The sequence below is a fragment of the Astatotilapia calliptera genome, chromosome 4 (genome assembly GCF_900246225.1).
Source record: "Astatotilapia calliptera chromosome 4, fAstCal1.2, whole genome shotgun sequence".
In the NCBI taxonomy this organism is placed as follows: domain Eukaryota; kingdom Metazoa; phylum Chordata; class Actinopteri; order Cichliformes; family Cichlidae; genus Astatotilapia; species Astatotilapia calliptera.
Window position 1 is genome coordinate 27,110,470 of NC_039305.1, and position 17,304 is coordinate 27,127,773.

Consider the following 17,304-nt stretch of genomic DNA (forward strand, 5'->3'; position numbering starts at 1 on the left):
CGTGCAGCCTGATGTCAGCGTGACTTACTTCATCATTGGCTCAAATCAGCATCAAAGCCCCATCAAACACGAGGCTGTTGCAGATGGCGGCTGTGTGCTCCGTTGCCTTGTTTGTTTGAGTGGCTCTGTCAAGTACTTGTTAATTAGGAAGAAGGGAAACCCGTGCTTCCCAGCAGGCTGAATGCTGCCCTCAACAGCTTTCAATGATTAACCCCTTCCATCTCTCCAAATAACAGATCAGTAAAAGATGATGTTGCTCACTGTTGCACACTATGTGCTGAGCACATTTCTCTCTGTGTGTTTTCATTTGATCCCCTGTGCGCACTCAGACTTTCTCAAAGTACTCCTCAGTGCACATGCTGCCATGCTCGGATGCACTCTCTGTTTGGCTAGAAAGGAAAATGATGTACTGTCTAGAGTTGTCTCAGTTCCTACTATAGTCTGTGCTGAGCTGGGGAGCATCTGTGGGACTAGTAAAGAATGAAAGATATCTGAACAAACATGAACACAGTAGTATCAGCATGGCAAACAAACAGTTAGTTACTTAGCCATTAACGATTTGAAGCGAGCAGTCGCTGAGTTAAACTAATGTTAACTTTGAGCCAAATGGTTTTGGCGATAACCACTGGGAATGAAAAATACTTTTAACTGACATATGACAAAGACGGTTACGTACACAAACGGTGCCATTGGTAACTTTATTCCTTGCATCGTCGTCTGAATCATGTAGATGTCAAGTTACCCACGTTACACACACTCTGTGAAAAACTTTACAATCTACTGACCCAACGTAATCCCTAAACAAACAAGCCGTGTTTTTTTTTTTGTTTGTTTTTTGGGACAATCAATTAAGCGGAAACAGGGTCCTGAGTGACCAAAGGCTGTCGTGTGAGATTTAGTTCCACCCAAGATCTATCCTAACTAAAACTGCTGAAAATGCAGTGCCTTGCAGCTTTGTTTCTGTACAGCGTTCCCATGGAGACACCTGTCCACCAACTACCAAAAGCACCTACAATGGGTACACCAGCAACAGAACTGGACAGTGGATGGGTGGCCTGGTTTTCTTTTTACATCATGTGTCACTGAGGAGGAGATAACAGCAGGTAGAGGACAAGCTTGTGGAGGCAGTTTGACGCTCTGGCTGATGTTCTGGGAAAGCTTTGACAACTTAGCTCCTATCTAGAGATTGTTGCAGATTTCCATATTAATGGTACTCTCTGATGACACTGTAGTCTGTGCCAATCCCCCAAAATTAACATAGCTGGCAACATGTGTTCATGTGTCCACTGGGGAATGTGGATGGGGGAAATTACAACTTGAACGCTTTTAATGGCTTAATATTAATCAAATTACTATATATCTATATCTACTATAGCCTTTATAGTGAATTTATCTAGTTTGTTAAGGACTACGTGACAACATTACTTCAAGTAGACTGACACCTCAGACGTTAATTAAGTAAAATATGTGTTGCTTAGCTGATATGTAAGCTAAACAGTTCCAGAAAAAAAATGGTGAAACGTTTATGAATACATTCATCACATGTCCTCATACCTGAAATGTCTCTAGTGAGGTTATCTCGAAAATTAAAACACTTTTGGGGGTTCTCCCTCTAGCCTAACCTAACACTTTAAAAACATGAAACTCATTCTGATTAAGTATCTGTGGGATGGGCTGCAAAAAACAGTCAGGTCCATGGAGGCTTACACTTACACGATCTGGTGCTAACTGAGCTACCCAAGTCATTTTAATGTTTCAATGCCACATTCTAAGCTTACCTTAGCTTAGGAAACATGAGAAAGAAAAAGGTTGATTTATCTGAAAGTGTTGCAGTATGCCAATTTTTAATAGTTGTTGCTCAGTTTAAACACGTAAACATGATAGTTAAAGCGCTGTAGATGGTAGATGAATTTTGTAACGCCTTTATATATTAACTGAGCACAGAAACGGTTCCATCCTTTGTGCAAGTTTAAGTGCAAATGTTTAAATTTGTGTTTACAGCACAAATGCTTCCTTCTTCCCATTAAACTCTTAGCAAGAAAGCAAAAAAGCTTATTTCCCAAAATACTGAGCTTGTGATGACAATTGTGTACAATATCAGTGCTGTGACCAGCCACAGCTGTGGGTGCATGTCCTCTTGGAGAACTTCAAGGGCCTGAAATTACATGGCTCGAGTAAATGTGTCTGCAGAAATCTTTGATTTGAAATGAGTTGATGTTTCAGCTTCAGCTACTGTGCAGCCCCGTTTTGTGTGTGTGGTCTGAGAGTTCTCACACTTAACATGCTCTGGCAGTAAGTCAAAGTGGTGGTGTCAAAACGTATGCAGAAATCGCAGCGTTTATTCTGCCATTATTTAAATGTTGCCATTGTTGCATTTTTCACTTGCACCTCAACTGCTGTGACACGCCACAGCAACTTCAGCTTAGTCCCATTTGTGAAACACCCTGAAGATAAGAGGCATATGTATAAAGTATAAAGACTTGGACTCAGTGCGTTGCGATGATCTCATGAAGCTCATGAACCCAATTTTTTTTATAAAAGGAAGTCTGCTAAGAGTTGCCCTGTATTTATAGAAAAGAAAACTACAAGATTATGAGACCTACATAGTGAGCAAAGGGATGAATAGAAAATGTCCTGTTTGGAAAGCACTTCCTCTGTTAGACAAACGTAAACTTTCTGGGGGGAAATGGAGTAAACTTTCTGGTAAATCAATTTGCATCTTTGGTGAAAAAAAATGACATCAGTTTGATTTGTGGGAACATGTTTTTTTCTGCCTCCACGTTTCCTAAAATAACCACAGTTTTGCTTTGGTCATGAGAAGCTGACCTCAGCAGCACTGCACAAATCTCATATACTAGCCCTTCGCTCACAATCCTCCTAATCCTTTTTCCCCACACTGCTCCTGCTTTTGCTGGATTTGGCTGAAAACCTCCTATGAACTGCAGCTCGGAGACTTTACTGTCATATTACTAACTGCTAGATACACTTTTAACTTTCTTAAAATCGACTTAGAAAAAAATAAGCTATGCAATGGAGCAATATTGATAAGCCAATCAGTAGTGAGCATATTGATTGGCTCCAATTAACCTCCATTTAATGTAAAGTGCGTTTATGAAAGTACAGGTAGTTAAAAGCAGTGTTAAAGATAAAAGTTATGTTTTCGTTGTTGTTGTTTTTTTAACTGCACTTTAAAAAGCTGCCTTGCCTACGTGACTCAGTGTTCAGAGGAAAAATTGTGCACCTAGTTAGCTCAACAGCCCTTTCTCACTTTCCACAGGACCCTCTCATCTTGCTCACAGCTGTTTCCCAGGCTGTAATCTACTTTGACAAATTACTTTCAATTAAAACATACAAAGACAACAAAGTCTGATTAAAGCAGATTTAATAAGACATCTGCTGCTTGTTTGTGTGAACATGTTTGTAACATATGCGCAGTCACACTGTGGAGACCTCCTTCTAGCTCTTTGGCCTTTTGCTGACTTCTGCTCTGCACTCTGACCCTTTTTTTTTGTTAATGAATGTTTCAAATCCAAGATAAAAAGAACTGGAGTATTTACCACGGGCAAAATCAAACCAACGATTACACTACAAATGAAAAGTGTTTTTTCAGTTCTCACAGCCAGTTAAAATTTTAAAGCCAGACACCCTCAAAACACTTCTATTTACTGCGTCCTAAAATGGTTACAGAATCCATAAATATGCACAAATGTGTCTTTCGTGTACACAGCTACACTTTTTCCCCCAATAATTTGCTTTTGTGGCGGTTACCTTAACTTGGCTCTCTTTTTTGTTAATATATAATACTTCTGAATTGAAGATACCTATAAAAGCGTTTATTATTATACCTGTAAAGCCTGAACCTTGAAATAATTGACAGGAAATACACTTTTTTTTTTTAACTGAAGTGTTTATTGGACCTTTTGGAAAACTTTCAAACAAAAATTGAGTTACAATTTTCCATATATATATGTTTTAATTGTTATCAGTCTTTCCACAAATGGGATTTGTGCAATTTATTGGGGGGAAAAATATTAATCAAATATGATATACTTGACATTATGTTCATTCTTCTCCATCATGTCCAAATCAGCCTGATAAAGTTCCTTAATACATGTGTTATGTATGGCCCAAAATGGCCTCCATACAAGAACGTAGTAAGCTCTAATGTTGACCAACAGGAAACCACCATGCTCACAATGCAATGTGAGCAGTGTGAGCGTTTTTTCCCTCCAAGTCAGACTACTGGCTGAAGACACAACTTCGGCTTGGAATCCAAGAGGTCAGGGTTGTAACCTTATCAGGCCTGGCGTTGTTAGAGGGTGGGTCTCCACACCAGATCCCGGGGCTTCCACTCTCAAGCTCAAACTTCTCCAAATCTTGACCAATTTCCTTTCCTTGGGCACAGAGGGTCTCCAATCCAGTCTTTTTTTTATCCCAGCAGATCCACATGAATCCTACTTAAAACGATTCCTCCCCCAGCATCATCAGATTACCTTAAAAGCTAAACCGGGCCAGGTTAAAAATCCTTTCCTTTAAAATGTGCACTTTTCATCCTGGAGTCTCTAAGGTCAACTGGCTTCCTTACTTAGAAAGCAGTTTGCTAACTGTAGCATGGGAGATGGGTGGTCTCGTAGGTTGTCTTGCATTGAAATCTGCTGCAATGACCCGGTTACTGCGTTCACCAGATATCAACACAATTTCGATCCGCTCCTCACGTGTTAACCTCTTCGACATGTCAATGGCTGTGAACAAAGAGAAACTTGTAAATAACTTATGGAAGAATAAAGTTACATTGAAACCAAGCACACCATTGTTTTTCTTGTGACATCACCAATAAGTTTGATGTGTCACATGGCCCTCTTCCTATTGAAAAAACAAAAGTTGTATCCAAGATGGCCGACTTCTAAATGGCCACCATGGTCACCACCCATCTTGAGGAGTTTGCCCCCTCACATATACTAATGTGCCACAAACAGGACTTTAATATCACCAACCATTCCCATGTTATTACGGTGTATCCATATAAATGGCCCACTCTGTAGAACAAGAATAGACCTCAGCTGCGTAGTTCAGTAATAACAACCGAACACATCATGCTTCCTCTATCGAAGAGTAAGTATAACAGAGAAAAACAGCTGTTTGTTTAATTTTAATATAAATGAAACAAACATTTTTCCATTTTTAAAAGAAAATCTGATGGCAATGGAAAAGCTAAATTCTGAAGTAGACAGATGTGTAAGGTGTCATGTCTAGGTTTGCCCAGGAATTACTGAATTGCTATATCCACCCCTGCAAAGAACACACGGAAACGGCATCTCTGTATTATCGTATGCCAAGCGTTGGGTTAAACTGGAGCATTCAAAGGCATGTCTTCTTTAATCAGGCATCTTCCATTTTCTCGCTACCAAATAAAGCTAATCTTTTGAGCTAAGACGTTGTAAGCTTACAGTTACTCTCCATGGGATCTTTCCCCCCTGCTGAAACAAATCAAAGAACTGCTGAAACCTACACATTAAGAGCGGATGCACAGCAGCACCCACATCCTCAGAAAGAAATGTATGATTTCAGCTAGTTTGCACACATTCATCTGCCCACAAAATAGCCAGAAGGACATCGCATGCTGACACTTTAACCAGCCCAGAGCAAGACCTTGCAGCATGCATAGAAGTTTATATGCATGACACAGATAAGAAGCAATTATGCAACATTGCCTCTCTGTCCTCCCTCTCGGACTGCAGCTCTGTCTTATGCTGTCTGGCAGCATTGCATATTTCTTGTTTAGCCATCATGGGACATGAAGCGCTGGGGGCACACACGCAGATTTTTTTCTACTGTAGCCCATAACAGTCCCTTCTGACTGTCTCTGATCTATGTCCACATAGCTACAGCAGGATGACCAAAACAACAACATATTTAAGGTTAAAACACTTTTCTTATTTACTTCGTGCCTATTATCAAGGATGCCATCCTTCTGTCCTTCTGACTTTCACAGAGTCCCTGGAGAGTGTATGAAAAGAGGGGAGTAAAGGATCAGCGATAGCAGATATACGGGGTCACAATACATGAAAAAGGATTAGCATTCAAGCTCATATATGGTGCAACTCACAGTACAAAACATATTTTTCCTTAGCAACTGGTGGAAACACATGTAATGTGATGTAATGTGACATAATTTAAGAAAGCTCAAAATAACTTGTGATGACAAACATCATGTGGTGATCAAAGTCATTTTAGTCATTTTGATATCGAGGTTGCATCTTAACCCCATACATTACTCTGTGTTTCAGTCAGGTATTGTCATCCTGCAGGAGCATGCTGTCTGCCTGGAATAATAAAATGTCTGACTAAACACAAGTTTTAATCCAATATTTTGACTGCTGTGACAGACAAGGGCAGTGCAGCCTGAGGACAAAATTGGATTTAAATGTAGGTTTTTGCCCAGGCTTCTTCGCTAGTCCCACAACACTAAAACATTCTTTATATAATATAAAATCTTGCAACAGTTTTGTGGTTCTAAGGCCCACACATGATAAATTGGCTGCTTACTAAAAAAAATCTCTAGAAAAGCCAATCCTTAATCTATTTTGCATTAACAGGCAATACGAGTTAGAAATAGGAGAGAGGAGGACTATTTTTGGCTGGAACAAAGCTATTTCTGGCCTCTGCTGAGGCACTTTCTCTAAATAGCCGTCTGCTTTGTGATCCTCAAATCATTTCCTATTTCTGCTTCATTTACATTTCTGCCTTCGTTCCTTTTTTAATCGTGAAGCTTAAATGATCCCACTACTTGGCCCTGAGATCAATAAAATATACAAATGGCTACATCCTTCTGAGTGTGACCCATTTTTTTTCTTTTAGACTCTTGCTTTAGAAAAGAAAAGATTCTACGAGGTTGCAGAGCTGATCGAGTTGAACAAAATGCAGGTAGGAAGCACACGCTATTTGGTCCTTTTTAGGATGGAGACCTTTAACCCAAAATGACACGCAGAGCTACAAACAAAATCCTATTTTATCTACTTAAAATCTCACAATGTATACAATTATTCAAACCGTCTTTCAAACAAATTCAATATGCGGGTAAACGTTGGTGTCTTTTCTATGATATACTTTGAATGAAATATGGATTTATAAGTTTTTTCAAATCTATTTTAATTATTATTTGCATTTTGCACAGGGTCCCAACTTTTTGAAATTGTGGTTATAATAATTTATAAATGTAAAATTCTAGAATTCAAATGATGAACATAAACAGATTGACAGCTGTAGTAGATTGCCACAGTTGCCTGTGAATAAGCGTAGTTCTTCAAGGTGACTTAAATCAAAGGTCTGTATTCTGGTTATATTCTTATATAAAAGCAACACTGCTGAGCACCTATGTCCGTCTGCAGTATTAGTGACTATTTGTGGAGGAATTTCCCCAAAAAAGCTTTTAATTCTATGAGCTTCTGGCAGGACCCTGAATATAAGAAATTAATGTTAATTTTTTTTGTTTACTCTAGTGCGACTGCAGTATAAACCACCTTAAAACCTTAAACACCTTAAAATGTATAAGGACCAAAACCAGTAGTGGTTCAAAAACTCTTGATATGTTATCTTTACCTGGATCATGCCACACTGGTTATACAGCAATGTGTTATTCTACAATCAGTTAATTTCTACAGTTACAAAAATAAACGTTATCTGGTAGATTTATTGTTTCTTAAATACTATCCACTATTGCACCAGCTTTTCTGGGCTCTGGTTGCACATTCAGCATCCTACCGACTGGGCAGCGTTCCAATGTGAAGATTTATGGTCTCCAGACTGATCATATCTGTGATGCAGGCTTTCCCCCCATAACTGGGTCACCTGATAAGACAGTAATGGGTCTGAGGGACAGAGCCCCTAATAAATTATGCAAAGAGTGAGATGAGACAAGACTGTTGTTACTATAGATGGTGGTTTTGAAAAGCAGCTTGAAAGGTGGTGGTGGTGATGGGGGGATTAAGTGGAAGAGACATATATTTCATAGTGGTCTATGGTAAGTCAGAAAGGAGTTACCTGAAGAGTTACCCGTCTGTGTCCCTCCATCATGTTCACAAAGCTAACTCAAAGTAAGAAACTCAGTATTCTGAGTTCTACCTTCCAGGCTCCAGCAACGCAGGACTCGTTTTTCCCCCCAGCTTGTCAGCATGGATCTCCATAAACCACTTTAATCGTCATGATGGACAGACAGAGTTTAAGCTAGGGCAGAACTGAAACAGGTGAGGGAGGGCCTTTAAGGTTAGAGCTGGCTGCAAAGCTGAGTGATTCATCGATGTCACTGTGTGAGAAACAGTCAGCTTTCTCATCCCAGAAAATCACACATTAGAGCCAAGCGAGGTGAAGAAGAGGTGATGATGGAGTGGATGGCAGAATGTCACCATGATGGACAGAAACCCACTACGACGTGTTTATTTATTGTTGAACAACACTCATTAATGCATAAAGGAGTCTCTGTATATATCTGGCTGTGTGGAATCATTCATCCCTTCTTCTTTGCCTATATTGCTGGGTGACCAAAAGTAGTGCCAAACTATGGAGGCACTTGGATGAGATGATCTCATATTTTGGCTGAAAGTGACTTGTCCAGCGTGTATCCTTTCTCCTGCCTGGTGCCAAGTGCCCCTCTTAATCCTGGCTGGATAAGCTTTTAAGAAAATGAATTTTTGAATGGTATTTTACATAGTTAGCCACAAATCTCCGGGACTGAGTGGCAGAAATTTGGACTACTCCTTCATTCAAAATTCTTTACTTGTTAGATGTTTAAGGTTTTTCTTGGATGGACTCTGTACTTTAGGGAGTCTCTTGTCTGTGCCAAATATGACCCTTTAACATTCAGAGTGCATTTTGTCAAAGAAAACTGTTAGTACCCCTAACAGCCTCCCAGATCCCATAGCAAAATTACCCCAATTAATTTGATGTTTTTGGCAAACTTTCAGTTGTCTGAAATCTGCTACACTAATATTATATTGACAGTGGCCGTATTTACTTAGTGCATTTTAACTGATATTTGACGACACTGACTGTTGTGCTTGATGGCTTTTTGTCTGTGTTTCTGTGTTGACATGATGTAGTTACGTTTGGACATAATAGCAAAAGAGACAGCCCTGAGCTTATGTCTCTGATTCCTCCAGCAGAGTAGTAAAATCTTGCCAAGAAGCCAAAAAAAAAAGAGTTCTGGAGGTTTGCCTGCTTTTTTCTTTCTCACGTACTCACACATACTCTTCTTTTTACACATTCTAGACGATGAAATAGCTTCACAAAGCTGTCCAGCTGAACTATTCCCAGATATTCAAAACTATCAAGCACAAAGGGTTGCATGCAAATTTTAAGGACAAGAAACTCAGACTTGCTATATACAGTATAACCTCACTTCTACTACTACTCTCGCCCCATGAAGTCTGCTACTACCTCTGCTTGACATCTTGGCCTAATAACCCCTATGTGCACTTGCCCGGCCAGCTGTAGCCAGTCATCATTACAAATTAAAAAGCTGTGGGCAGTTCAAGTCTGATAGTGCAGATCTTTTCACTATCAGTAGGACTCACATTCTGAGAATTTTATGGTTTTATGTAACCCTCCACCCATCTACGATGTCACCAACACTTTGAACTGCCAGTGCAAAGTCCCGACACCGCAGGAGCATTTTTAAAGATTCTACCCAGATGGAGTGTGAACAACTATTCCCTTCATCTCTCTCGTCCTCCCACCCATCCTCTCTTGGTCCTCCGCCCCCACCGTTGCATGTCCTACCTAATGAGGCGCTCTGCTTCAGCATGTGGGTGTCTTATCGCAAGTCTCACCAGCCTTGGGCTCCAATCTGGATTTGTTAACACCATCAGACCCTCAGCGCTTCACTCTGCGTCTCTCTCTGCTTTCAGAATCTGAAACGCATATAAACACATAAAACTAAATGCACTAAATGCACCCAATCACACATTTATATATATATATATATATATATATATATATATATATATATATATATATATATATATATATATATATATATATATATACACACACATTTTTTTTTTTCATGGGGTTTCTTTAAATTTCAAAAAACAGACAAACAATTACATTTTTTCCATTTTGTTTCTGGATCCAACTGTATCTAAGCTGTAAATAGAAGTTAAGCAAAACCCTAGAAGTTGATTCTGTTCATCTGGATGTAAAGTTTTCAGTAGGTAAAACGTTTCGTCACTCATCTAATTGACTTCTTCAGTCTCTTGTGTGACTGTAATGTTTGATATTTTGAGTATTTTAGCATCCTATTTCACAACTGATGGATTATTGACTTTGACATCGGGCGAGGAAGCATTTGGAAAAGTGGCAGTGAGGAAGTCAGAGAGGAACTGGTGGCAGCAGGGATAAGGATGATGACAGTGATGATGATGGGTGGTCGAGTGCCTGGACTTCAGCCACCACTTTTAATAAAAGCAACCTGACTATAGCTATTTGTCTCCTTAACGCTTGGGTCATATCATTCCTGTTTCCTGCCATGGACTGAGCTCTTTGTTGTTAGTGATGTGTCCGCTGAGGATTCATTGCAAATCATGCATGAATGACTTCTTGTTTACTACATGTTTTGAATTGCATATGAAACAGCTACTTTAGATGCAGACTGTTGTTTTATTTTCATTTTATTTATAGGATATACTGAAATGTTTATATAAAATAATTTATATTCCACATCCTTTGCATAAATACATCACTAGTACATTAGCTATTCTTTTTTCTTCCAAACAAATATTAGTTTGGATATATTACTATAACATATAACGTTACTATAATGATCCATCCATCCATTTGCTTCCGCTTATCCTTTTCAGGGTCGCGGGGGGTGCTGGAGCCTATCCCAGCTGTCATGGGGCTGGATACACCCTGGACAGGTCGCCAGTCTGTCGCAGGGCCATACAACCATTCACACTCTCATTCCCTCACACATTCACACCTAGTGGCAATTTGGATTATCCAATTAACCTATCCCCACAAGTTGCATGTCTTTGGATAGTGGGAGGAAGCCGGAGTACCCGGAGTGAACCCACGCAAACACGGGGAGAACATGCAAACTCCACACAGAAAGACCCTGGCCTGATGATGGAATTGAACTCAGGACCTTCTAGCTGTGCGGCAACAGTGCTAACCACCGTGCCACCGTGCTGCCCACTATACATATATATGCATATGTCTGTACGTACCCTATCTCCTCCTTAACAGGTGGGCCGATCTAAACAAAACTCATCAAACATGCAGTGATTATTAACATTTATACTTACAAAAAATTATTGTCTATTATATAATCCTAATTATTTTGATTTGCATAGATATTATGTTAATTTCATCATCCCCCTGCAAATGAGGTGTTACTTTCTCCTTCATGTGTCACATACAACTTACACGAGCAAAACGGACAGATTTCAATCTAAAATGTACACAGAATAAAAGAAGAATAATGTGTAAATGATGCTGAATCTACAGTATTTAAGATTAAGATTACATTAAGTAAATTAATGTAAATTAGGATCTTAGCCTTTTGTAGTTTTTGGTATAGGAAAGGGATTTACAATAGATTTTCCAAGTATTTTTCAAGCAGTGTTATAGATGTGCTTATAAAAAGCTGTGGCACTAAGGAAAACAACAAAGGTAGATGATAATTATGGGGTTCGTGACTCATTTCACATCACATACAGTCTTCTGAAACAATGTTATTGTTAAAAATATTGATTTTAGAGACTTTAATGTTGACTGGTGGGACTAATAATAGGTTAGATTCTGAGAGGAGCTGTGTGCTGAGCATAATTTAACAAATGTGATTTATTTTCATGCAGGTTTGCTACCTGTCACTTACATTACTTTGCACTGTTATCCATTAAAATGAGCCTGTCACTATCCCTAGCTTGGAGTTGCCTCCATTTACATCTCATTATAGAAAGATTGCTGCTCTACCTTCACGTTCTCTGCTTCGGGACCCCATCTGGTGTGTTCACAATAACATGCATCATTTCCCTCTGTGCCCGAGGGGTTTATAGCATTCCGACATGAACAAGGGACCACTTCAGTTGATCCTGTGTAAAGAGGTGGGGGTGATAATAGCCGACCGCAGCTCAAGAAATCAAATCGCATGAGATGGAATTTATTTTCCAATCACTGTGAAAAGGAAGGAACACCTGCTGTAGGCCCCACCTTGATATTTGCAGAAGCATGCTGTAGTGTTGATGGTTTGTCACTAATGGCGTTTTTTTTTTTTCAGGCAATGGGACATTTCTTATGACTAACAAGAAGCCATACAGTTCCATGGTAAAACCTCTGATAAGAGGCTATGGTATGAAATGATTATTTTAAGGGAAATCCTTCATATAATTTAAAGAAGACTCTTGAAGAAGCCACTCAGTATCTGTGTGTCAACACTTGAGCTGCTAAACATGCCACAAATCTACTGCATGATGAGTGGTTAATTCAGTTTAATTCTTCTGGATACTTTTTTACAAATATTGGAACAGCTGCTAAATACTGTACTTCCTTATGTTTGTCCAGCTGTGTTTAAGATAAATGTACATTACCAAGCACAAATCAAACTATGCACCAGAATGATATCTACTATTTATTCATGTGTTTAGACTTACAGACTGTCAAAGTTGCCATATTCAAAATAATTAATATACAGATGTGATCTAACTGGTCTGGTTCAAGACTGAGAAACAAAATTAGAGCTTTTTTCTCAGTTTTACTGGAAGAATTAGCACAGGATCAAGTGGGATGAACAGACAAAGGGGGGATAGCGGAGGAATGTGGTCCTTTGTTCTAAGGCTGATTAATGAATTTCCCTTCTCGACCACAGCTGGAGCTCTTGGCATAATGATACAAGGAGGTATTTGGGGGCTTCTGTGCTGGTGAGTTGATGTTTGGGGAGCTGTGCAGGATGATGTTTGTGGTAATAGAGGGATAATGTTTGTCTCTATTCATTTATGTTTAAATGATGGGTGTAAAATGAGTTATTAATGTTATGTAGCCTACTGATGTGCCCCACTTTTCCCCAGTATGTGGCTGGATACTTTAAGCATGGTTGTCTTGTATGAAAAAAGCCATTTGTATCCTTTGAATTATTTTCTTGTAGACATTCATACCACTGTCATATGTGCAGAGAAAATATAAATATATTATATTATCTTTATAAGTATAAAACAAAACATTAAGAAGAATCTTGTCAGAATGCAAGTTTCACACCTCTGTTGTTTTAAACGTATTAAGCCCAACTTCTTATTACCTTGTTAGTGAAATTACAGTAGCTTCATTTTTACTACACAAACTCATCAAAGTCTCCAGCATTATTATATAATGTCTTATTGAAACACCGCAGAGCCACCATGGTATTTAGTAAGTGAGTCATTTGTATAAAAAAAATGATAAAGGATAAATGACTGCAACAGCTAGCTACAAGTAATAGATTGACTGGTTGGATAGATGCAAAAACAGATGGTGTTTATCCATTACTAAGAAGATGGATGTAGCTACTGTCACTTCACCTACTGAAAATAAATTTCAAGCCTTGTGTTTGGCATTTTATTGTTTCCATCTTGGTTTATTGAATTCTGAAGTGTTGCAATTCGACAAGAAGATAGAAAGGTTAGTTATCAGCTAAAGCTAGCAACCCTGCTGCTAATCCGCTAATTACAGCTAAGTAACTGCTAATGAAATACCAGAAATCCAGTTACCAAAACTGAAACACAAACTTCAAACCAGGCTGTAACACTTCTTTGATAATTGTGTTGAAAAGAATCTAAAATTCAACCCAACACAACAACCACAATCAAGAGGTCTAGTTCAGTCATTCAGATTAGCTGAGGTAAGGCCTACAGCTAGCAGCCTAACAAAGCAGTCACAGCCATCTTCAGTCATGTATAACTTTAAGACAAAATAATAATATAATATTAACCACAACACAGCAATAAAATTCTGGCAAGGGACCAAAATCAAGCTGTAAACATTTTTAATTCTGCTGTAACAATGGACATTTTAACATGGGAGTTAGTGGGAATTAATTCTATTTATGAGTTAGCCTCAAGTGGCTATTTGTGGAACTGCAGTTTTGTTTGTTTGTTTGTTTGTTTTTTATTTCTGCATTGACTTAACTTTTACCACCAGACTTTGATACTTTAAATTACCATAATGCTTACATAGCTAATTGGTTGCAGCAGTAAGACATATGAATGCAGGCAAGTAGCACACATATAAACTCCAGACGCTTTACTGGATTCTAACTGCAGTGCGCACGAATAAGTAAATGTGCATACAGTATCCTACATCAAACCTGATTCCAATGACTAAATGTGCGTTTTCCTGTGTATGGTTCTGATTGCAATGGTTTCCATGGAAACACCCAATTCATACACAGAAACAGCTCAGTCAATTCTCCTTGAGGTCTGGACCTCTTTCGTTTTTGGCCTTTCCTCTTCTTTCTTTTGCCCTTCTCTATCCTTCACCTTCTCAGACTTCTCTCTCCATCAGTCATGGACATAGTTTAGAATAGAATAGAATAGAATTCAACTTTATTGTCATTGCACATGCACAGGTACAGGGCAACGAAATGCAGTTTGCATCCATCCAGAAGTGCTTAGTGATATAGATATATTACAATATATATTAGCATTAGTTTGTGGGGTTTCCACTGTAAGCTTGGCGTGGGTGAAAGCAGTCAGAGAGGGGGTTGGACAAAGAGAAAGGGAGCAGGATATTTGGGCGGGAGGAGAGTAGACCCATGGGACAGGCATCCAACCTGCTGTAAACCATAATGGCCCCATAACAGGCAGATTTCTCATTTCTAAGATGCTCAGCCCATATCTCATCTACCACTATGACAATCCCACTGAGACCCCTACAAGACAGGACAGTGCACTCAGCACTGGAGGAGGGGAAGTGAAACCCAGTGATGAGGTAATTTGAAAAGAATGACAGAGAATAGTGATGAATTTCACAAACTGTTAGATTTGATTTCCACATCTACTTGTAGGTAAATAATTGCACAACAGGAAGGTTATTTGATTAGTCCATGCCCATTTGTGGCCTTTATTCTTACTTACTTACAATGCTAACAGTTTCACCAGCACGAGAAACTAAATCACCATTGGGTTACTGGTGTTCTTCGCCTCTTTTTTTGATGGATTGTCAATCCTAAAATAGGTCAGGAGCTGTGTGCATAAAATAAGCCTGCGGGCTGTTAATGCCCCAAAGGTAATGCTATATTAATGAAGACTGGGCATAGCGGAAGCCACTAGGAGCCTACCACACAAAAAGACCTAAGACCTCAACCAAGAGCAACCTTGATTCCTTTTGCACCTCTGAGCTGCAGACACCAACATCCTATTAATGTCTAAGTGGACAAAAGAGTGAAAAAACCTGACTTTTGAAGCTTCTAGCAAAAGGTAATCAGATCTGAGATTTTTAATGCTCATCCAGTGACTTAAAGGGGACCAGCTATACTTATTCCCCCAAAACATATTTTTATTCTTGAAGACCCACCAGCTCTCTCATTCATATTATACAGAAACAGCTGTTTTGGACACTACCAACAAGAAAGCTTGTATTTTTTTGTTATGGTGCCTATGACGCTTATTATATTTGTTGCATTTGAGTAGCGAATGCCAAAGAAATGGCTCTGGAAATTTGTTTTCTTGGCATTCATTTGCTGCTAATAACAACAATATGTTTTTTATTTTGGGAAATTTTAAGATATTTCTGTCTCATCCAAAAGCGATGAGAGTTCTCTGCAACTCTCTTCATTACATTGCCACTGCTGCTCCTGTCTTCAGCTGTCAGTATGGCATTGTCCTGACCCTTTACAGAGAAGCATTGCTTCAGAACTGGTGGGCTTTATGAAGAAGGGGCCGTCAGATGCTTGTTTTGCTGTTTTATTGTCTGTTTCTTTAAAATCTACATGAAATACTGATTGCTAAAAACATTTTGCCAAGCTTGTATTGCATTTCTGTATTTTTTTTCTCTGCATAACAGCAAACTTTCATTCACCTCTGGGGTAAACGTGCACTAGTGTCCAGCCTGGCTCTCGGCTACCAGCTCTGACCTAGATCAATAGCCAGCCATGTATCATTAACCCACATCCAGAGTGTGCTTTGCTGGAGGCATGCAGCTGTGAAACCTTATAAACAAACAAACAACCCCCCCCCCCCCCCCCTCCACACACACACACACATATGAGAAACCTTCCTTTCCACTTCCATCCCATTTTTTTAAATCTGTGGAATTCCTTGACCCCTCTTTCCTCTGATGTTCCGGTCAAGTTTGTGTCCTTTACGTGAATGCACAAAGGACAGAACAGTAAAAGGGGAAAAGAAGAGAAACCAAGAATGGATGGAGGGAGTTAGATAAAGGAAGAGATGGATGGATGGAGGGAGAGAGAGAAGGGGAGGGATGGAGAGGCAAAACAAGCTTTGAATACAAATGAGCTGACACACAATGCATGCCCTCCCTTCCTCTCTCTCCTTCTCTCTCTCTCTCTCCCCCTCTCTCATGCTCTAGATCACTGTCTCTCTCTCACACACACTCTTACTTCCTCGAACACATGTGCTTGCACTCTCTCCCTGTCCTCTGTGTCTCCTCATCCGATCAGCGGAGCACAGGAGGTGATTTCTGCCACTTGATTTATTAGTCATCGCTGGTTGTTGGAACAAGCTAATTAAAAGGAGCGTGAGCGTGTGTGTGTGTTTGTGTGTGTGTGTGCATGTGTATTTGTGTGTGAGATTTAGAGACTGACGCTGCTGCTGCTTCTTCTGCTGCTGTTGCTGCCGTCCCCTTCATCAGCTCTCTCACGCTTTGCTGTGGAGCAGGCGAGAGGAGAGGAGAGAGAAGAGGAAGAAGAGGAAGAGAAGGAGGAGAAAGAGAGAAGGGGCAGACACCTGGGTGGAAGGACATTTTCACACCACTTCCCCTCATCATCTCTTCTGACATGGCCACTGCTTAGGAATCTGGTGCCGTGGCAACCGTCAGATCCAAGGTAAGGAGGGAGGGGGAGTGGTGAATGAAGAGGCAGACGGGGAGGCTTTCCTCTCCTCGCTCCCATGCCGGGATGATTTGAACAGCATGCCTGCCCGGGATGCTGTAACGGAGCAGCCGCTGTTGGATTTTCTGCACCCTAACCGGTCAAAGACCCGCTGTTACGTGCTTCTTCTAAGAGTCGTGTGAATGTGGGGGGAGTGTCTCTCGGTGGTATTCCCCAAACAGAAGCCCTAATTATTGAGCACCGGGCAAATCCTATTATGGTTTTACTCT

The 17,304-nt window shown here is 39.9% G+C and overlaps 2 protein-coding genes across 4 annotated transcripts in view; one reads left to right on the plus strand and one right to left on the minus strand.

The window, feature by feature from the left end:
• The window catches only part of LOC113021291 (palmdelphin-like), a 53,466-nt gene that overhangs the window by 24,212 nt on the left and 11,950 nt on the right, over positions 1-17,304 (minus strand). Inside the window, exon 2 of the mRNA XM_026165875.1 lies at positions 9,825-9,905. Coding sequence (XP_026021660.1) covers positions 9,825-9,860 — 36 coding nt within the window. The 5' untranslated portion in view covers positions 9,861-9,905. The remainder of the gene's footprint in view (positions 1-9,824; positions 9,906-17,304) is intronic.
• plppr2a (phospholipid phosphatase related 2a) overlaps positions 16,771-17,304 on the plus strand; it is an 85,412-nt gene continuing 84,878 nt past the window's right edge. For all 3 annotated transcript variants that reach the window (XM_026165869.1, XM_026165871.1, XM_026165870.1), the window contains exon 1: positions 16,771-17,029. The gene's annotated coding sequence lies outside the window, so the exon portion shown is untranslated. The remainder of the gene's footprint in view (positions 17,030-17,304) is intronic.